The following is an 18,494-nucleotide window of genomic DNA, read 5'->3' on the forward strand; positions in this document are numbered from 1 at the left end:
AACATTGGTTTACCTCACAGACTTTCAAAACATACTTACCTTCTCTGACACTTATAGCTATTACTCGACCTCCAGGGTTTCTTCCTTTGCCCATCTAAGCATTGGTCTGATTTTTTTTTGCTTGCTCCAGTCCAGCAATGCTTGTCTCGTGATACTCTCCACCTACATCAATGCGCCTTCTATCCTGGTGCCATATATATATATATGTAAGCACCTCATTCAGATAATGTTATCACTTTTTCTCAACAATGCATTTAAACAAAGGTTTGTCTAAAGCAGTGCTGCGATAGTTAACTTCTTTTGAAGAAATTTTGGTGTTGTCTAATTGATTTCCGTTCAATAGTATTTTAACAAATTTAATAAAAAAAAAAATTAGGCTACTTTCAGAAGCCACCAAGGCTGGCTTTCTTATCAGAGCAGAGAAATCCATTCTCAGGATGACTCAATACATTGTCCATCTGTGTGTCTTTTTCAACATGTATTTAAGTCGGGCTGAGCCGACTCCCATCTGTCTTCATGCTATGGAACAGGCTGTCATACTCTTACTCATATCTCCTCTACCTACTACATGGATGGTTCTCTCTCTTTTGGTCATGTGGGCATCCCTCGAATCTCTAATTCCTTTGGGAAAGGCAAACATGCGATCCCTTCAGTGGTCAATGCGTGACCAATGGATCATGAACTGCAATTCACTGGATCATCCACTCTCCTCATTAAGGAGTAACATCTTAGATCTCGAGTGATGGTTGAATCGGAACAACACTACACTAGGTGTTCCTATATCACCACCTCTTCCTGAGATTCATCTCTTCACAGATGTCTCACTTCAGGGATGGGGTGCATATATTAACAGTCAGGAAATCCAGGTTCTACAGATGGGCGTCAAATCTTCTTTCCACTTCAATATTTTAGAACTTTTTGCTGTTCAATAGACAATGGTTCAAGTTCTATTGAAGGGAAAAATCATCATGATTCACTCTGGCAATTTCACGGTGGTATCTTACATTCCTGTAAAGAGGTCATGCATTCTCAGGACCTTTGTTTTTGAACTTTGGATATTCTTTACTGGGCTCACTCCCATCATATCAGCTTCCTAGCTTGACATATTCTGGGGGGTGATGATTTCAATAGCTGATCATCTGTCTTGGCCCAAATGAATTCTCCCAACCAAATTTTGGATACATTGCAAGGTTTTCCAGTGAATTTGCTCTCAGTTCGGGACTCTGATGATTGATGCATACGCCACTCATTGGAACTATCAACTATAGGAATTTTTGCCCACAGTACCTCACCCATGGGCTTTGGCAATAGATGCATGCAGTCAAGACTGGATGGGATTGCACCTCTATGTCTTTCCCCCAGTTTGTCTGTTACCCAGACTTCTGGCTATGGTTTGATCAACTCCTTATCAAGTGCTGTTGGTAGCCCAGGATTGGCTGACCCAACTATGGTTTCCTCTCCTTCAGTATCTTCAAGAGTGCCCACCTCTGCCACTTTCTCTTTCTTTGGTCATCTCTGCTGAGGCAACCTCAATCCGACATTCTACACCCAGATATTCTGAAGCTCAAACCTCATGCATGGAAGCTATGGTTCTATGCACAGCATTGGGGTTTATCTTCTAAAGTTGCCTTGTATTTGTCTCAATCTCTCCATAGACCCACAATGGTCATTTATCAATGGAAATGGCACACTTATTGCTGATGGTGTCTCACAAGGAAATTGAACCCATTTCACCTAAATGTGCCAACCATATCTCGTTTTTTGACCTGGCTTTTTGATAAAAGTCTAGTTCTGTCTACAATCACCTTATATAAGGCAGCGTTATCGACTACTTTTTGGTATTCTACACATCGGAAATTATTTGAGTCCCCAGTGCTATCTTTCCTTGTCAAACCATTTCATGTCCTTCATCTCAAAAGGCCATTTCAGTTACCTAACTTGAATATTAAGGTGGTATTACATGTTTTGTTTCGACATCCGTTCAAGCCTTTAGCCTTATGTACTATGTACATCTTTCCCTTAAAGTATATTTTTTTGTTGCTGCTGGCCTGTAGATGTCATAGGTTGGAGTTGTGTACACTGCATATGCACAGGACTCTCTCTCACTCTTCTTATGTCCTGGATAGGTCCTTCCTTCCTAAGATTCTGGCAGCCAGGGAAGGGGATACATCCTTCTCTCCAATTCATTTGCCAGCTATTTCTCACCTCTATGACTGCTCAGACCCTGATCATGTATTATGTCCCATCAGGGCCCTGAGGGTGTTTATGCAGCTTGCACTAAATTCTCTCGAGGTGCTAGAAATTGACTTTTTATTCATTGGGATTCTTCAATTTCCCATGATTTATCCCCAAGTACCTTGATGAGGTGGTTCACAGAGTGATCCATGTTGATTATTCTGGACTATCTTTACAGGTGAGGAAACACATCTCATCAGATTTGTCACATTTCTATATATTTTGCTGTCCAATTGAATTGCCTGTTGGAGGACATTCTGTGGGTTGGTATGTAGACTTTTCCCAATACTTTTCTCTCACATTACTTACACAATCTGGCAGTTTTTTCTTCTAAGGGTTTTCTCCTACCCCTATGGCCATTTTGACCACATCTGCTAGATTATAAGGAGGGGTAAGTAATTTGTTACTTCTCTTGTCTCTTTAGTTTCCAGGGTCCTCTTTTTCACTGGATCCCACTCTGTGGCTAGTGTTGCCCAGGCAGGTGTGTTTTTATCAATCCAATTCCACACTAGCAACCACTACTTCACTATACTTACTACTGGTTGTAAAATGCTCTGTAGAAATGAGGTGTTCCATAAGGTCACCTAAGAGCTCAGCAGGAGGTATTACCATATTATGTTGGACTACTACACATGGATTATCATGAGTAAAGCTAAAGGGGATCCTGCTCATCCCTGCCAATCATCAGATTGAATAAATCAGGATTGGTTTGCTTTTAAAAATTTAGGGAACTTGGTTCACCTATTGCACTGTTTCTCTGGACTCCCCAATGTGCGTTAACCCCCAGATTCTACTAGTGGAGCTAGGTAGTGCTTACCACACCCAGTTTCCAGTCACTGAGGTGATAGACAGAGGCTTTTCCTTTAGAGTGTTAAAGTGAATTCCTCCACTCTTGGATAAGAGGGCAAAGATGGGGGCCCTCCTACCCAGGTTCCTGGATGTTTTTTCCCAGATTAGGTAGGAGCACCACCAGCTTATGCAAGAGAATACTCGGAATACTAATTCAGATTTGATGATCGACTATCCAGTGTGCACTGGCTCCCCCCCCCCTTCCCAATGTGGGATTCTAGCTATAAGTGTCAGTGGAGATAAGTATGTTTTGGGAGTTAACATTTTCTAAAATGAAAATGTAGTTTCAGTAATACTTACCTCCTCTGACACTCTCCTGCCCTCCTTCCCCACTAAAACCCAGTGTTATAGACTGAGATGGAATATGTCTCGAAAAATTGATAACATTATCTGAATGAGGTGCTTATATACTATATCAGGATAGAGGGTGCATTGACAAAGGAGCAGAAAAATGTATTATTGAAAATACATTTTCAATTTAGAAGATTGTTAACCTCATATAGTACTCCTCATTTAATAGTATAAGGCATGAATAACCTTAAATTACTGTATAGGAGATATGCTAGATCACATTAATGAAGTGTATATGCCTTAAATTTCTTCAGAACAAGCTTGTCATGATATAAAAGACTGTTTAGTTACAGATGTTATTGATTAATTTATTTTTGTGAGTGAATATTTTATTATTGTTTAGTTTTTGTTATAATAAGAGTTAAAAGCAGACAATTGTAGGAAGTTGTGTTTATAAGTCATTGATGCTGAGACTATCGAACGTCGTGTACAATACATTGAGGTCGAGAATATAGAGATTTCTAGAAGCTGAACAGACGATTAAGTGATAAACATATAAATAGTATGAGGTGAGAGGAAACAGCAGACAGACAATAGCAGAAGAGAGTAAAGTTACAGGCAAGGAAAAGTTTGGCATGAAGGTAACTACCGTAGAAGTGATAGGCCTAACGTTTAATATGTTCGAGTAAGACTAACAGTAGAAAAGGAGATAAGAAGAATTATTCTGTCAAAGTGTGGTTCTGAAGGAATTGAATTGGTCTGAGTTCAGTTTGACAAAAGGAACAGAGGATATTTTGAATAATAAAGACCAAACGATTATTGTAATTCGTGTCACAATTGTAAGTGAATCACACACAGAATACTAGTGCGATAGTAATAGAGAAGATAGTTTGGCTTGTCAACTGAAATTTTAAAGCAATTGAATAGGCCTAAGTGGACTTTTGACAAGAGGAAGAGAACTATATATATAAATAATGTTTATAATATGCCTATAATCTCTATAGTGTGAAGAATTTGTTGTACATACATTTAACTTGTTCCGAATATATATATATATATTATTTTCAAAACAAGTGAAGTGCGTGCTGTTCATTTATTGTTGAATTTATTTCCAACAAGTCACAGACACCTACTGTAGAAAAATCCTAAGCCAAACAACAACATAGTGTATATTTATACTATTAAGAAATATATGTCAAAGCCTTTTATTTTGACAATTGGCAAAATAATTATATTTTAAATTTTGACAAACCTCTCTTTAGAAATGGTGTTTATGGAAGTAGATAATTTAGTTTCTGAGTGCATATCATAGTATTTGAAAAAAAGACTCAGTCTTTAAATCAAGGACAATGATTCATTTGGTAAGCTGTTCCAAAAACTCATCATTTTTTCATCTCTCATCTAGAAGAAGTCATTATCTGGGACTTGGATTATGATCATTCTCTTTAGTTTGAGCAGTGCTTTTTCATAGATTGATAAATCCTGGAGGATAAAATCTCTTTGGACCAATGTTGCAAGGCAAAGCAGTACAATGTAACCCCATCACGTTTTTGTTCTTCCTAGATTTCAGAAATTGAAAGCTTTGGGCATGCTCACAACACAAACATAGAATGCTATGTGATAACAACTTTTTATGTTGGTTGCATTGTTTGCTCTACAGTATCAAGTGATCATGTGACATTATTTTCTTCCATGATTTTGCATATTTTATCAACTTTGTATCATACCAAAAAATATTGTAATTTCATGGTAATTAAGTAATGATTTAAGACTAACTTGTTTTTTTACTTGAAAGTCACAAAAACATAATCCCTTAACTGTTAAGATATACTGGTGATGAATGCGATATTTCACAAAGTAATTTTACATTGAACAGATCTTATATTAGATATATAATGCACAGATAACATCTGAGTCATAACTAAAGCTCCATCTTGTTTTCTTTTTATAGGACTTAAAGCCTAATAACTTGTTAATAGATAGGAAAGGAGTATTAAAATTGGGTGATTTTGGTCTTGCAAAATTTTTTGGATCACCAAACAGAGTGTACACTCACCAAGTTGTAACCAGGTAAGTACAACATGGAATTAAAGATACATTAATTTTCTTAATGAAAGTAACTTTTGTGATAAATTAAATCAACTTTTTATACAAATATAATTTTATTAAAAGAAATTTAGGTTTTACTTTACTAACTATTAACTTAAGTGTAGTTTTTTTTTTCATTATCAGAAAACTCAGAAAATAGTGATTCGCTTCAAATATCCCCAAAACACATTTTTTATTGGCACATCCATGAACGTTTTTCACACTTACAGATTTAGGTTTGAAATAGGGCATGCCAGACCTGAACATGTGGTAATTATATTGGGATCAGGGAGAATGACTCCCAGAATATGTAGCATTTATAAACTTCAAATGAAGTAATTCTTAAGATATACAATATGGTAAAACATACAATATACAATGTGGTACATGTAGTGAATGACAACCTTAAAATGATTAACAAGTGTTAACCTGCCCTAGTCAGGTGTAGATACTGGGGGGAGGGTTGACGCCCTCCTGGTTTCTCTATCGTGGATAGATTTCAAAGTGTTAGTTTTCCTAATTCTTTTATCAGAATTATTGCATATTTTGCTTTAGGTTCATGTTGACATTACTGTTAGGTTGCTGAAAATTAGAGAAAATAAGTATGCTAAATCAGTACTATAAATATGAGAGCTACAGGAAAACATCAGTTATCTTTACATGAAATCTTGCTGGCATTTATCATTTCAATATCATTGCTACAGAATTATTAGATTTTATGGTTAAAGAAACCATAGCTCTTCATGAGAAATTTACCACAAGAAAGCTACTGCTAATTCTGAAAGGTTGTATAGAATTAAAATAACATAAATTATAGTAAGATTAATAAGTTTCTTGGGAAGAGTAAAAATGTTTACATGTTTATTTTCTACAGGTGGTATAGATCTCCAGAGCTTCTTTTTGGTGCTAGGATATATGGAATTGGAGTAGATATGTGGGCAGTAGGATGCATTCTTGCTGAGCTATTACTTCGAGTAAGATTTCATGACAAACTAGTTTTTTGTCTCTTTTAATATATATATGAAATTATCTAATTCAGTAAAACTGAGTTTTAACTTTACATAAGCCTAACATTGAGAAGGTTTTTTCGAATCGTAGATTGTTCTCGATTTCAGTCAGACATGTCCAGGCTATTTACAACAGTTGGATGAGTTTGTTGTTTCATAAATCTTGTGAAAAAATTCATTATTTTTACAGCTTATGAAATAAAATTATGCAACCATATAAAATTGTGTTATGAAGTATTGTAAGCTTGTTTTTGTCTTATGTATGCTTTTAAAGCAGAAAAAATAAGCAAGCAATAAGAAAAGGTATATTTTTAATTGATCAGCAACTGAAAATCAGTGTTCATTTCATATAATTACCTATGAATAATCTAAAATATACATAATTAATTTTTATTAAAAGTGATTTGATCATGAATCGGGGAACCTCTCATGTAGTGCTCTCTGTTGATAGCTGGTCAGCATCCTCCAGTCCCCCAGTGGCACAGTAGTATGTCTGCGGACTTGCATCACTAGAAACCAGGTTTTCGATACCCGTGGTGGGCAGAGCACGGGTAGCCCATTGTGTAGCTTTGTGCTTAACTTCAATCAAACAAACAAACAAGGATCCTCTAAGAAGCAGTTTATTTGTTCTAAGGATAATTATGTCAAAATGACCTTAGACCAGTAAAATATAGATATTTATTATCAAATGAGAAAACAGCAGCAACTGTCTGTTAAGAAAAGTTACTGCCAGGGCTGGCATTTTGGTGTAATATTGAAATTCATTGATTGTGAAAATCAGAAAATGGCTGCAAATGTCAGGTTATAAACTTGAACAGCATATGTGAGAATAATATATTTTCCTTCATTTGTTTATAGTATATAAATTTATGTAATACAATTATAAAAGTACATTTCAATTTTTTTTTTGATGCTATGTTTTTGGAAAAAAAAATATATATATAAAATTATCGAAATCACAAAAGCATTCATAAATAGTGATAACTTGGATAAATATGTATTTCTGTATATTTTGATGCAAAAACACAAACCTAAAAATACATAGGACAGAGACCTTATTTTCTAAGAAGTAAAACAGATGCAGAGTATAAAAGATAGACATGATCTTGTCTTAGGTACCTTTTTTTCCTGGTGAATCAGATCTGGACCAACTCAACAAGATTTTTCAAGCTCTTGGAACACCTAATGAAAATAACTGGCCTGTGAGTATTGTTTTTAAACCACATTTGAATTATTTCTTTAGTGGCCTTTTCAAGAGAACTCGTACTGGAAAATTAGTCTTACTATGTGGTTTTCACAAATTTCAAAAAATCACACTTTATCAAATATTAGGCTTTTAAGACAAAATGAAGCTCTTATTTGTTGATATATCAAATGGTGAAGCTGTAAATGACCAAATTAAAAATAAGTACCCAATAACACAGACTTTAGTTGTGCAAAGTTTATATAGAACATGTTATAGGTAATATACCTGCTAGCACAGATAGCCCTCGTGTAGCATATGTACTATTTTTACCGACCTTGCAACCATCAGATAACCATGGAAGTATACATATTATAACAATGTAGTGTGTGTATCTTTGCAAAATTTGTAAGCTTTTACTAAACATTACAAATCTTTTGTATATAAAAAATTCAGCTTTTATAATTAAGTGATTTTACTAAAGATTTGTCTGTCAGTATATGGAACTCAGACTCTGATTAGTTTGGGTGCAAGGTGATTTTTATGTTAAGATTAAAAATACTTTTTTTTTAATCTCACAGTCTTCACATTTCATTGGAATAACCTCTAAGACCTTCTAAATGGATATCAACAGTTTTTTTTCAGTAAGACTTTATCTTTTAATATTATTTTCTCTATGCTAATGATATTTGTATTTGGTTGATTTCATTGACCTTGTAACCACCACAAATAAAATGCAAAATGTATCTAAATTACCCCTTTTTCTTTCTCAAATGACTGCAATTTGTAACAGAAAATTACAGTAGTTTATCATAAACATCTTAAGGCCCACAATAGTTTACATTTGTTTTCATTTAATCTTATTTTTTATTGCTCTTTGAACCATGTCTACCTAATAATCCCATGATACAAAATATAAATTACATGACAAATGCATAGCTCAAACTACAGTATTGAAAGAATACAACTCATGAGCTACTCACAAGCATACAATGTAGATAAATATTTTTATTATTTTTTGTCATCATCTAACTTAATAAATTTATAATTTTTGCATTTTAGTTATTTTTATAACAATAAATAAAAAATATATATAAATCAACAAGAAATTTAGTACTTACATTTGGCCTCTCAGCTTAAGTCTACTTTTTTATGATGGTACTAGTATATCAGATAATTTTTATTTATTTCAAATATGCATTTCAGAATACAAAATAATAACATCCATAAAGCAAACAGTGTTCAATAACTATTATAATTTAAATGGTTTTCTAACATAAACATAAGTGTCTTAAAATACTTCCCCTAGCTGTTCGATATGAACTCTGGAATAGCAATTTTCAGTCTATAGACGAAATAACTAAAATTCTTTACAGAGAATGAGGTAGCATTATGTGTCATTTGGAAAGTAAAACTTTGTTTTTCTATTGGTTATAAATGATGTAATAACAAACATTATGGAGAATCATTGGCAATTGGTGAAAGAGAGGATGTGATAGGAGTGGGTGGCAAGTGGGTTTAACTTTCTGGTTTATATCTCTGTAAACAGAGTAGTTTCTACAGAAATTAGACTATGTTGTAGTAACATCTGTAATATAATGAGTAAGTTATGTTAAATTCAAGGTGAATGTTACATTACACAGACAAGGGGAGATTGAGAATTTATTTAAATATTTCCTTTTGAAATTTAGAAATTAAAACTTGTGTAAAAATAAAATTTTATTAATTCACTGTGTTTTGATGCCAAGTTTATTTATATACATTGAAAATGAATCAATTAAATTTTAAATGTAACTCCATAAAAAGTTTTGACATGCATTTTTACCTACTCTTATCAAGAGAATGATTGTCTTTTGGTAAGTACATATACTATTTGGATGTTAATTTGTTTAATGAGACATCCATATAGTCGAATCTATTACAATGGACACTATTAATAGCATGAGTTATCAATCAATAAATATAAGGGTGTAAACAAGTAAGGATAGTTGTGTAACTGTATGTACAATAAACTTATCAGCTTATTATTCTATACATCATCAATAGTTATAAAAATTGTTTAATCAAAGTGGGACTTCGTTATCTTCACATAACACATCATTTTCTTCAAACCAACAACTTACAGAATACATAATATTGGTTAAAAATACAACAAACACATTTCAAAAGAGGATATAATCACAGTCTGGTTTGGAACTCTGTTTTTTTTCTTTTGAAGCTTCTTAGCAGCTTTAAGCAACTAACATATATGTAATTATCTTCATAAAAATCACTTTTTTTTTAACCATGTGATGACATCTTTATTCAAATTCACTCTCTTCACATATGTGAAGAGGCTTGATGGAAATTTTCATTTTACTGTTCTTGACCATTTGGTTTTGCTCAGTAGATGATGAGTTACTGACAAAGCTTCATTACTACCTGCAGCAATTGTCAGTTGCTGCTTCACCTTCCAACTTTGTTTTCATTATTCCAAAATATCTTTTGAAATATTGTAGCCAGACTTTTACACCAAGCTATTGTCCTAGTTCAATAGCTTTATCAATAAGCATTTTGTCATTAACACGTGCATTTCTTAACATCACACATCCAAAGATACAAGGTCTGCTCCATATGTGTGTGCTTTGAATGAGTTGCCTTTGTTTGCTGACCTGAATCTTCTGGAATATTTACTTACTTTTGTTTTCTGCAAAAATGTTAGATATGGTTGACTTGTCCATTTCTTTCTACACTGAAATGCCTACTGATGGTATTAAGACTTGCACTTGGATATGCTTTCTTGTATAAATAAACATCATGTTTTAATGATGCTGATCTTTCTATGCATCTTTGTTTAGGAAGACTGTGAGTTCACATGACTGTAGCATAAATTAGTCTCATGACCTCCTGATATCTGTTATAGTTTGTATGTACCTCCCTACTGTGAAAGTCATTCTCAGAAAAACTGTTGAAAATGTATACTTACAAGTTTGTGCTGGTATTTTTTGGTCAGTAATTATTATTTCATTTTCTGTTCTGATAGACTCCTACTTGATTTGCTGAGTCATGAACTAATTACCGAATCATGTATCTATAGGAAATCAGGCCAAGAAATTCATCATTTTTAGGGCAAGGCCATTTGGCCTGGATTTTCTCTCATTTTCAAGGGCACCAAGGCCAAAAAAAATTCACTGGGGGGGGGGCACTAAGGCCACAGTAAAAATTAATGTTAACAAAATAGAAATGAGTTTCCCAATTAGTATAGTAAATATAGCATTATTTTGTTTTCATTGAGAGATTGGGAAGCTGAAATATCCTTCCATATTATGTTTATCAGATATTAACTTTAATCAATGAGACCTATGAAGTAACAGCACATCAGCTTTAAGATTTAAAAAAGAGGTGTCATGCTGATCTAAAATGCCTTGTTACGGTAATAGAATTCCTAATTTATGCCCCCTCCTTACCCCAAATGACATTTGACCTGAAAATTGTATATAACTTTTAGGCACCTCTTTCCACTTATTAATTTGTCTAGCTTTGAGAAGGATCAAACAAAATCCCTGGGAGGAGAAGCACTTTAAAGGTTTCTAGGATTTGACCTCTGGTGATCTTACAAATCATAAACAAATTTCAGGCATCTCTATCCACTTACTAATTTATCCGACTTTGATAAAGATCAGATTTACACATAAAGAGAACAAGTGCTTTATAAGATTTCTAGCTTTTGTCCTTTCCTGACCCCAAATGACCTTCAACCTAAGAATTCTATACAACTTTTATGCACCTCTATTCATTTATTACATTGTCTAACTTTGAGAATGATCAGACAAAATCCCTGTGAGGAGGAGGAGAAGTTTAAAGGCTTAATTTCTACCAACAAAATTCAACCCCAACATGTCTGACTACTTGACCAAGATTGACGAAAATCAGTTACATGGTCTCCAAACAGCAGCCCTTTGCAAATCTTGATGGACAGACAAAGAGATAGAAAGACACATTGTTATGACATAAAATCAACATTCTATTTCCAAACAATACTGCTACTAGTATTTTCTTGCATAATTTCTAGCATAGGCTATTGCTGATAAACAGTAAACTAGGCCTACACTACATTATAACACATGGTCATAACCTATAAATCATGCGTCATCACACATTGCATCATGCAACTTGCTACTTGTAATTCAATAATGTTATCCCTAGCTAGCTAATGTAGTAGGTGGGTTTGTACATAAAATTTATCGAGCCAAATTATTGACATAACCTATTTCCCTTCATCTTCTAAAAAATCAGGATGTAATCTACATATTTACTGCTGAAAAAAAAGTCCCGATTTCTAAGACTTGGCTGCCACAGAAAAAAGTTTCATAGCACTCTCCTTCTTAACTCATTCCTTTTTCAGCATGTGTAATACAAAGAGTATTTGCAGTCATACACTTGCTACTACTACTAAGAGTCTGCGGTATAGTATGACTCAACAAACTGCATGAATGTTTTACTGTCGATCAAAGTGAAAAATTCACTCCCTCCACTACATTAATTTTATGTGATATATTATTTGTAACGAGGTAGTTTCTGTAGGTTGTAAGTCCAGTGTTTGTGATCCCCAATGGTTTTCCTTTTACTGCAGTATATAATACAAATTTAGATCATGAACGCATGACAGCCAAAGGGATACCAAAGGGTGGCCATCGTGGTCAAGGATTTTAGTGATTTTCTAAGGGCAATATGGCCATTTTGAAAAATATGGCGGCAATTGTCGCCATGACTGCCATGAATATCCTGTCCTGGGAAATTCATTTTTATTATAAGAAATAGCTGTTTGGATTCAGAATATAAATATACGAACTATTGAATAAATTTCATGTTTTGAAGATATGTTTCTGTGAAAAATCATATGAGTTATCAATGTTTGGCAAAAGAGGGTTCACTATATATTATATTGATGTTACTTTAATTAATGTATCTCCTGTTCAATACATATACCATATGTTTTTACTTTGATTAACATGTCTCCTGTTTGGTACATATACTGTATTGATGTTTCTTTGATTAACATATCTTCTGTTTAGTACATGTACTATATTGATGTTACTTTGATTAACATGTCTCCCAGTGCTTCAGATAGCTAGTGTATCCATGTAAAATATGCATAGTGTTTTGAGAGATACCTGTCATTTGTTATTTTACATGTATCAGTTATGGATGTACTAACACCAGAATGCTACGATATGGAATGCCTTAATTACTCCCATTGGTAGGACCTTATTTATTTTCTATGTGTCTTTCATTTTGTATTTCTTTGAACAGCAGTCACCTTTCCAAAACTGTATGCAAGCAGTGAAGGATGATTAGATGTGGGACATTTTGGGTTTGAGCACCCATATCGTGCTCTTTTAACTTATTCTTTTATTTATTTTTCTTACTTCTTTTATGTGTACTTTTCTTTCTTTAACATGTGAGACTGGTGAAAAAGAGGCTAACACTGGTAGATGATGTATTCCCACTGCTATGTGAGTCCTATCTTCTGCACATATTATATCCCACATGAAAGCCTGTGCTTTGATGATGTTTTTGATATATGCAGCTTTTTTGTTGTATTTGTTAAGACTTGTTAATTGATTAATATGTATAGCACTGTATACTTATATACCACTAACACTTACTAAATCATTCCTTTTACTAGTTGTGTACAACAGGTTGCTCATTGACCATGGCAACCTGTCACTGCCTGATGGCTACATTCCTACACCCATGTTAGCCATCACCATACTACCACCTAAGAGCTTTGACCTTTTATTGATATTATGAAATACACATCTGACACTAAGATATTTTGACTAGAATCAATGCAATATGGATTAACATTCATGATTTACATTACAGTACATATCATTATGCACACAGACTGACACAAGCTAATTACAGTAACAAACAATAAAACACACCTACTGTCCTAGACAGTTACTAGCATCAGTAACTGAACTTCCACAATATTGTAAAAACACCTTTGGTTGATTGACCCAATAACTGCCATTACAACCTGATTTATATACTGCACTGATTAAGAGCACAAACTCTTCATTGGAGGTCATGTAAACGATAATTAAATATGAATTTATATATATATATATATATTATATATAAACAGTTTCATATATTCTAACATTCATCATAACTTCTCATAATTGCTCAGGAAACTAGCACTGAAAAGTATTTTCAGTTTACAGAGGCATTAGGAATACTAGTGATTATATCTGGTCCCCAGGAGCCTCAACATTCTTCTAGCCTCATGGTCCTTGTTCTCAGTTCACAGAGCAATGTATAACCATGGCAAACATACCATCATTTTCATGGTTCCATCATCCCACCTGTTCTTTCAACCACACTACAGGTTATCAGCTCCTAGCAGTGCTTGCTGTCTTTCATAGTGACGATACAGATCTTGCTGATATACCTCATCCTTTAGCAGCCAGCACTGGGTTTCTGTTTAACTGATAAATGATCCCCCATCCATTATTAGAATTCCTAGACTGTAAGTCATCGTAATGACTGTCAGTTATTCTTACTTCCTGGCTGCTGAATTTCAATTTCAGAAAGAAGAATTGTTCAACAGCTCAGTAAGTTCCAGGCTACAGTTCTCTTCTACAAAACTATGGCTGCTATGGTTGGATTAAGATTTTTAATGTGGCTCATCTCAAAAATGGAGAAAGACCATTGTTAAGGCCATATTATATTTTGTAATTGCAATCTCCTTTTATCAACTAATTTCTCCACTTTCCTGTAAGTCATTCATCTAGAATGCTTCATACTTTTTCTTGAAGAACTTAGGTACAATACAATACAGAGGTATACGGGAAGGCACACACATCAAAATTTTAACTTTAGTACTTCATTCTGTAGCATTTTCAGTTGCACTGATATTCTATAAATAGGTCTAAATACCTACTCTTATAGGATATTGGCTGAAAATGTGCTATGAGGTTTGACTTCTAAATTATGACTTCAACTGATTCGAAACAAGTGAAGTTCTACTGTGAAGCAAAATATTCATATACAACACAAAACAAACAATTGTCTCAATCATTGTGCAGTAATGGAAATAAGTAATGGCAACTACTTAGTGAGTTTATTAATGGTACAAAACATTATCACAAAATATCATACCAGGTGTTCTGTATTGTCTATTACTCCCCACAATTCAGCCAAGCTGTTTGGTAACCTTTTGACCTTCTCAGTTTTTACAACCCATACGGTCTTAAGAATGTTAATATCGGGAATTTGTGCAGGCTAAGCAATACTTATGAGTGTTTCTAAGATGGTACCACACCTTTTCACACAGCTATCTTTCTCACATGTCTGCTAAAGAGATTTGCATGTAATTAGCCCAGAGGCAACTTTCACCTAATTTCACATGATCTAACATAGATTGCAGTACTGTATGATGATGTAATCATGCAACCAAACCCTCCATCGGTATGAGAGTGACACACCTCCTTGTACAATAACTCTTCCTATGCACTTGAGAAATTCCTTTTTCTCCTCAGCATAGTATTGTACAGATGTGTTTCAATTTCTCATCTGTGTTCAATTTATTGAGATTTGCTTTGTTAACAAAACTTTGATTTTCATTTTCTTTAGCTTTTATTTCAAAAGCTACAATTTTTTGTCATGAATTCTCAAATCATAATGTTTATACTTATTCTTGAATGTTGTATGTTGACCTCACTTAGGCCTTATTTCTTCTTTGTCTTTTGGAAGCTCATTAACTGTCAGGGTCATTGCAGTCATTGTTCATTGTGTTGTAGATTACCACATGCTTAATGGGTCTCCTACTCCTGTCTTTTTTAACTGTTTTGACTGTATTTATTTCTCTTCAGTCAAGAATGATCTATTAGACTACGACCTTCATCTGATTTGTTTTGAGTAGAACTTACCCATTCATGACATGTCCTTGTCCTTTCAGTCTCTTTCTGGATTTCATTCTCAGGTATGTTCCTTTCCATCTCTTAATGTTATGTTTTTTTGCCTATGTTCTTTATTCTTTTCCATTTTCTCTCTTTCTGATCCAGAATTCTTGTATTTATTTTGTCTTCTCTCCTTGCTTGTTATTAAATTTTATACTGTTTCTTTTATCTAATAGCTCCTCTTTCATGCTCAAATGCCTCATCCCCTCTCATGTTTGTGACTTTATTTGTCATTGGTATCTATTTGGCCAGCTTGGGGATCTAGCGTTATACCTTCTGTTTCACTTTCTTGTTCCCATTTTCATGTTTTTTTTTGGCTTTTTCTCTTTACCCTTCTATATTCTCTCTACTATCTCAACCTTTTATATGAGGCTCTTCTTAATGCTTCTGTAAACATTTATTCCCTTCTCTGTTTGGCCTCATTCTTTTCTTCTGCTCTATCCCTCCATACATTGTTCTCCTGCTTTTGGGACTCAGGTTATTTTCCTCTTTCCTGTACCCCTTCCATATGTCTTCTATAATGTTCCTTTCCCCCCTGGTAACTTCAACTACTATCATCACACTTCTGTCCTTGATATTGTCCCAGGTTTTGTTTTCCTCTTTCTTGACATTGCCCTTTACTCCTATTCCTCATCTAGATCTTTCTTCTTCTCATCTTACCATTCTGGATTCCAGGCTTTCCTCTTTTTTTTCTCATCTTCCCTCTACCAGTAGTTTAGTTCATTACTCTTCTTATCAGTGGCTATCACACATGTCCAATTCTTTGGGTACCCGTCTTTTATTCTGCTGTTGGTCTCACTTTCTGTTAACAGTTGTCTTCCATTTCTCCACCTTGGTCTCTTTCCCCACTCCTCTTCTCTTCTCATTTCTTTTTTCACCTCCCTCTGACTCCATCTATGGTTCTTTCCACATCATCTGCAGTTGGCTGTTTTTGATGTGTCAGACACCTTCCTGCATTATGATACCATGCTCTCCTCCTGTGGTTATGTCTGTTCACTAGAGTTGAGGTGAGCACACACACTATACACTTACGGCCTTCTGCTTGGGGCATTATCTATTCAGTTGAGTAGAGGTGAGAGAACAGTACTATATCATGCCCTCTTGCTGTTGATGATGTCTGTTTTGTTGAGTCGAGGATGTCTGTGGTTTGACTACTGTGCCCTCCTCCTCAGCTTATGTCAGTCCAATAAAATCTGATGGTAGAGTTGATGTGAGCACACAACATATGGTTGGAATATGCCCCAACCATGCAACACATACTTGAGCTCTGACCTCTTGCGTGCAAGTACTTGGATGGCCATTCATGCGGCACACAGGTCTTATTTGTCTCTTCCTTTCTTCCTGGGCAAAGAGTATACCTTGGACAAGATGAGATGCATTTTCTCACATTTGTGCCCTTATGGAGCTCCTGTCATTAGGTGTCACTCCATGGGCTTCCTTTGAGTGCTTTCTGAAGGGAGCTCATCTAGATTATACTTTCCGTTGGCCCCTCCACCACTTCAACGTGGGATTCTAACTAACTGTGTGAAGAGGTGTGGTATCATTTAGGAAATTAACATATTCCTTACCTGACACTAATTCCCACCCATCCTTCCCACTTCCAGTGCACTTTTATATTCCTTGCCTTTTCAAAGAATGAATTTCTCAAGTACAAATGCTTAGGGGGTTATTGCACATGGATCATACGAAATTAGGTGAGAGTTGCCTCATGGCTAATGGCATGGGAATCTCTCTGGCAGATATGTGAGGAGGATACATGACTTTGTTCAAAGGTAAATATCTGTTGGCAATGCATTTTCTGGTTTAATTTTTTTTTTTATTGACCTCTTAGCTATCAAGATATTGTTTCACCACATTTAATGTATGCTTTGAATCATTATCTTGTTGGAAGATGAATCCACACCTTATACAAACTTATATTTTAAGGGTTGCATTGTTCAGTATGCCAGCTGTATGGCTATAACCTAGAATCATATGTCCATCATTATTCCTAACTGATTTTTTTTTGCTGTTTCTTCTTTATGATAGGATTTCAGTAGATGGTAGCTTGGAAGAAGTAAGTGCACAGTTCTGCTCCTTTACTAGAACTACTCTCACTTTTTATTAACACTTATGACAGTAGTTTCATAAATCCAGCTGTTCTTATTTGAGTTCTTATCATTGCAATCATTAAGATTTAATTATTCAAAGTTGTTTTTCTTTTGTATATAGCATTTTAAAAGTTTGTTCTTCCATTACTTTAACAAGAGTAAGTAACCTAGTTGTCTTTAACTCCAGTATACTGAACCGAGTTATTCTTATTTCTTCTAGTAAAGTTAATCAACTACTGTTTTATCTAATTCTGTTTTTGAGCAAAACTAATCTTGTTTAATGTACAATTTTCTTTGTTCTTGCTGTGGTGATACTAAATCTTGATTAAATTTTCTGCAGACCCAGGTGAAGCATGACTGAGTTGTTAGAATGCTCAGACTGCAAAACCAAGGGTTCGAGGTTCACAACTCATTGCTAAACAGATATGCTCCACACTTTGGAGCCATGGGTGTGCTATAAGATTGGCAGTCAAACCCAACCAACCAATCAGACAAGAATAGCACAATAGTTGGTGGTAAGTGTTGTTGACTATCTGCCTTCCTTCTAGTATGCCAGTTTAAAATTAGGGATAGCAGTATGCATAAAGCTGTGTAGACCAACAGTAACTTAAAACAGGTTGAGACAATACTTAGAAAAACAAACTGGTGTTTTAGTTACTTATTGTCACAAATAAGTTCCTTTAGATGTTGTTAATCTCTCAGGGAAGATGTTAGTGGAGAATTATGTGATTGAATATCATGCAATTCTGTACTGATGTCATATAGTAGATGTTTGAAAGGACCTCCAGCTCAGTCCTCCCTA

At 34.6% G+C, this 18,494-nt stretch overlaps 1 protein-coding gene across 3 annotated transcripts in view; it reads left to right on the forward strand.

Moving 5' to 3' along the window:
* LOC106462404 (cyclin-dependent kinase 7-like) overlaps positions 1–18,202 on the forward strand; it is a 64,137-nt gene extending 45,935 nt beyond the window's left edge. Inside the window, exons 6-9 of one of the 3 annotated variants that reach the window (XM_022389660.1) lie at positions 5,327–5,445; positions 6,338–6,437; positions 7,586–7,672; positions 18,033–18,202. In XM_022389660.1, coding sequence (XP_022245368.1) covers positions 5,327–5,445; positions 6,338–6,437; positions 7,586–7,672; positions 18,033–18,053 — 327 coding nt within the window. In that variant the 3' untranslated portion in view covers positions 18,054–18,202. Of the gene's footprint in view, positions 1–5,326; positions 5,446–6,337; positions 6,438–7,585; positions 7,673–8,234; positions 8,305–13,098; positions 13,147–18,032 lie in introns of those variants that run through there. The other 2 variants (XM_022389659.1, XM_022389658.1) reach the window with 2 other exon arrangements.
* The last annotated feature ends 292 nt before the right edge of the window (positions 18,203–18,494 follow it).

Source organism: Limulus polyphemus, unplaced genomic scaffold (genome assembly GCF_000517525.1).
Source record: "Limulus polyphemus unplaced genomic scaffold, Limulus_polyphemus-2.1.2 Scaffold1158, whole genome shotgun sequence".
NCBI classification, from domain to species: domain Eukaryota; kingdom Metazoa; phylum Arthropoda; class Merostomata; order Xiphosura; family Limulidae; genus Limulus; species Limulus polyphemus.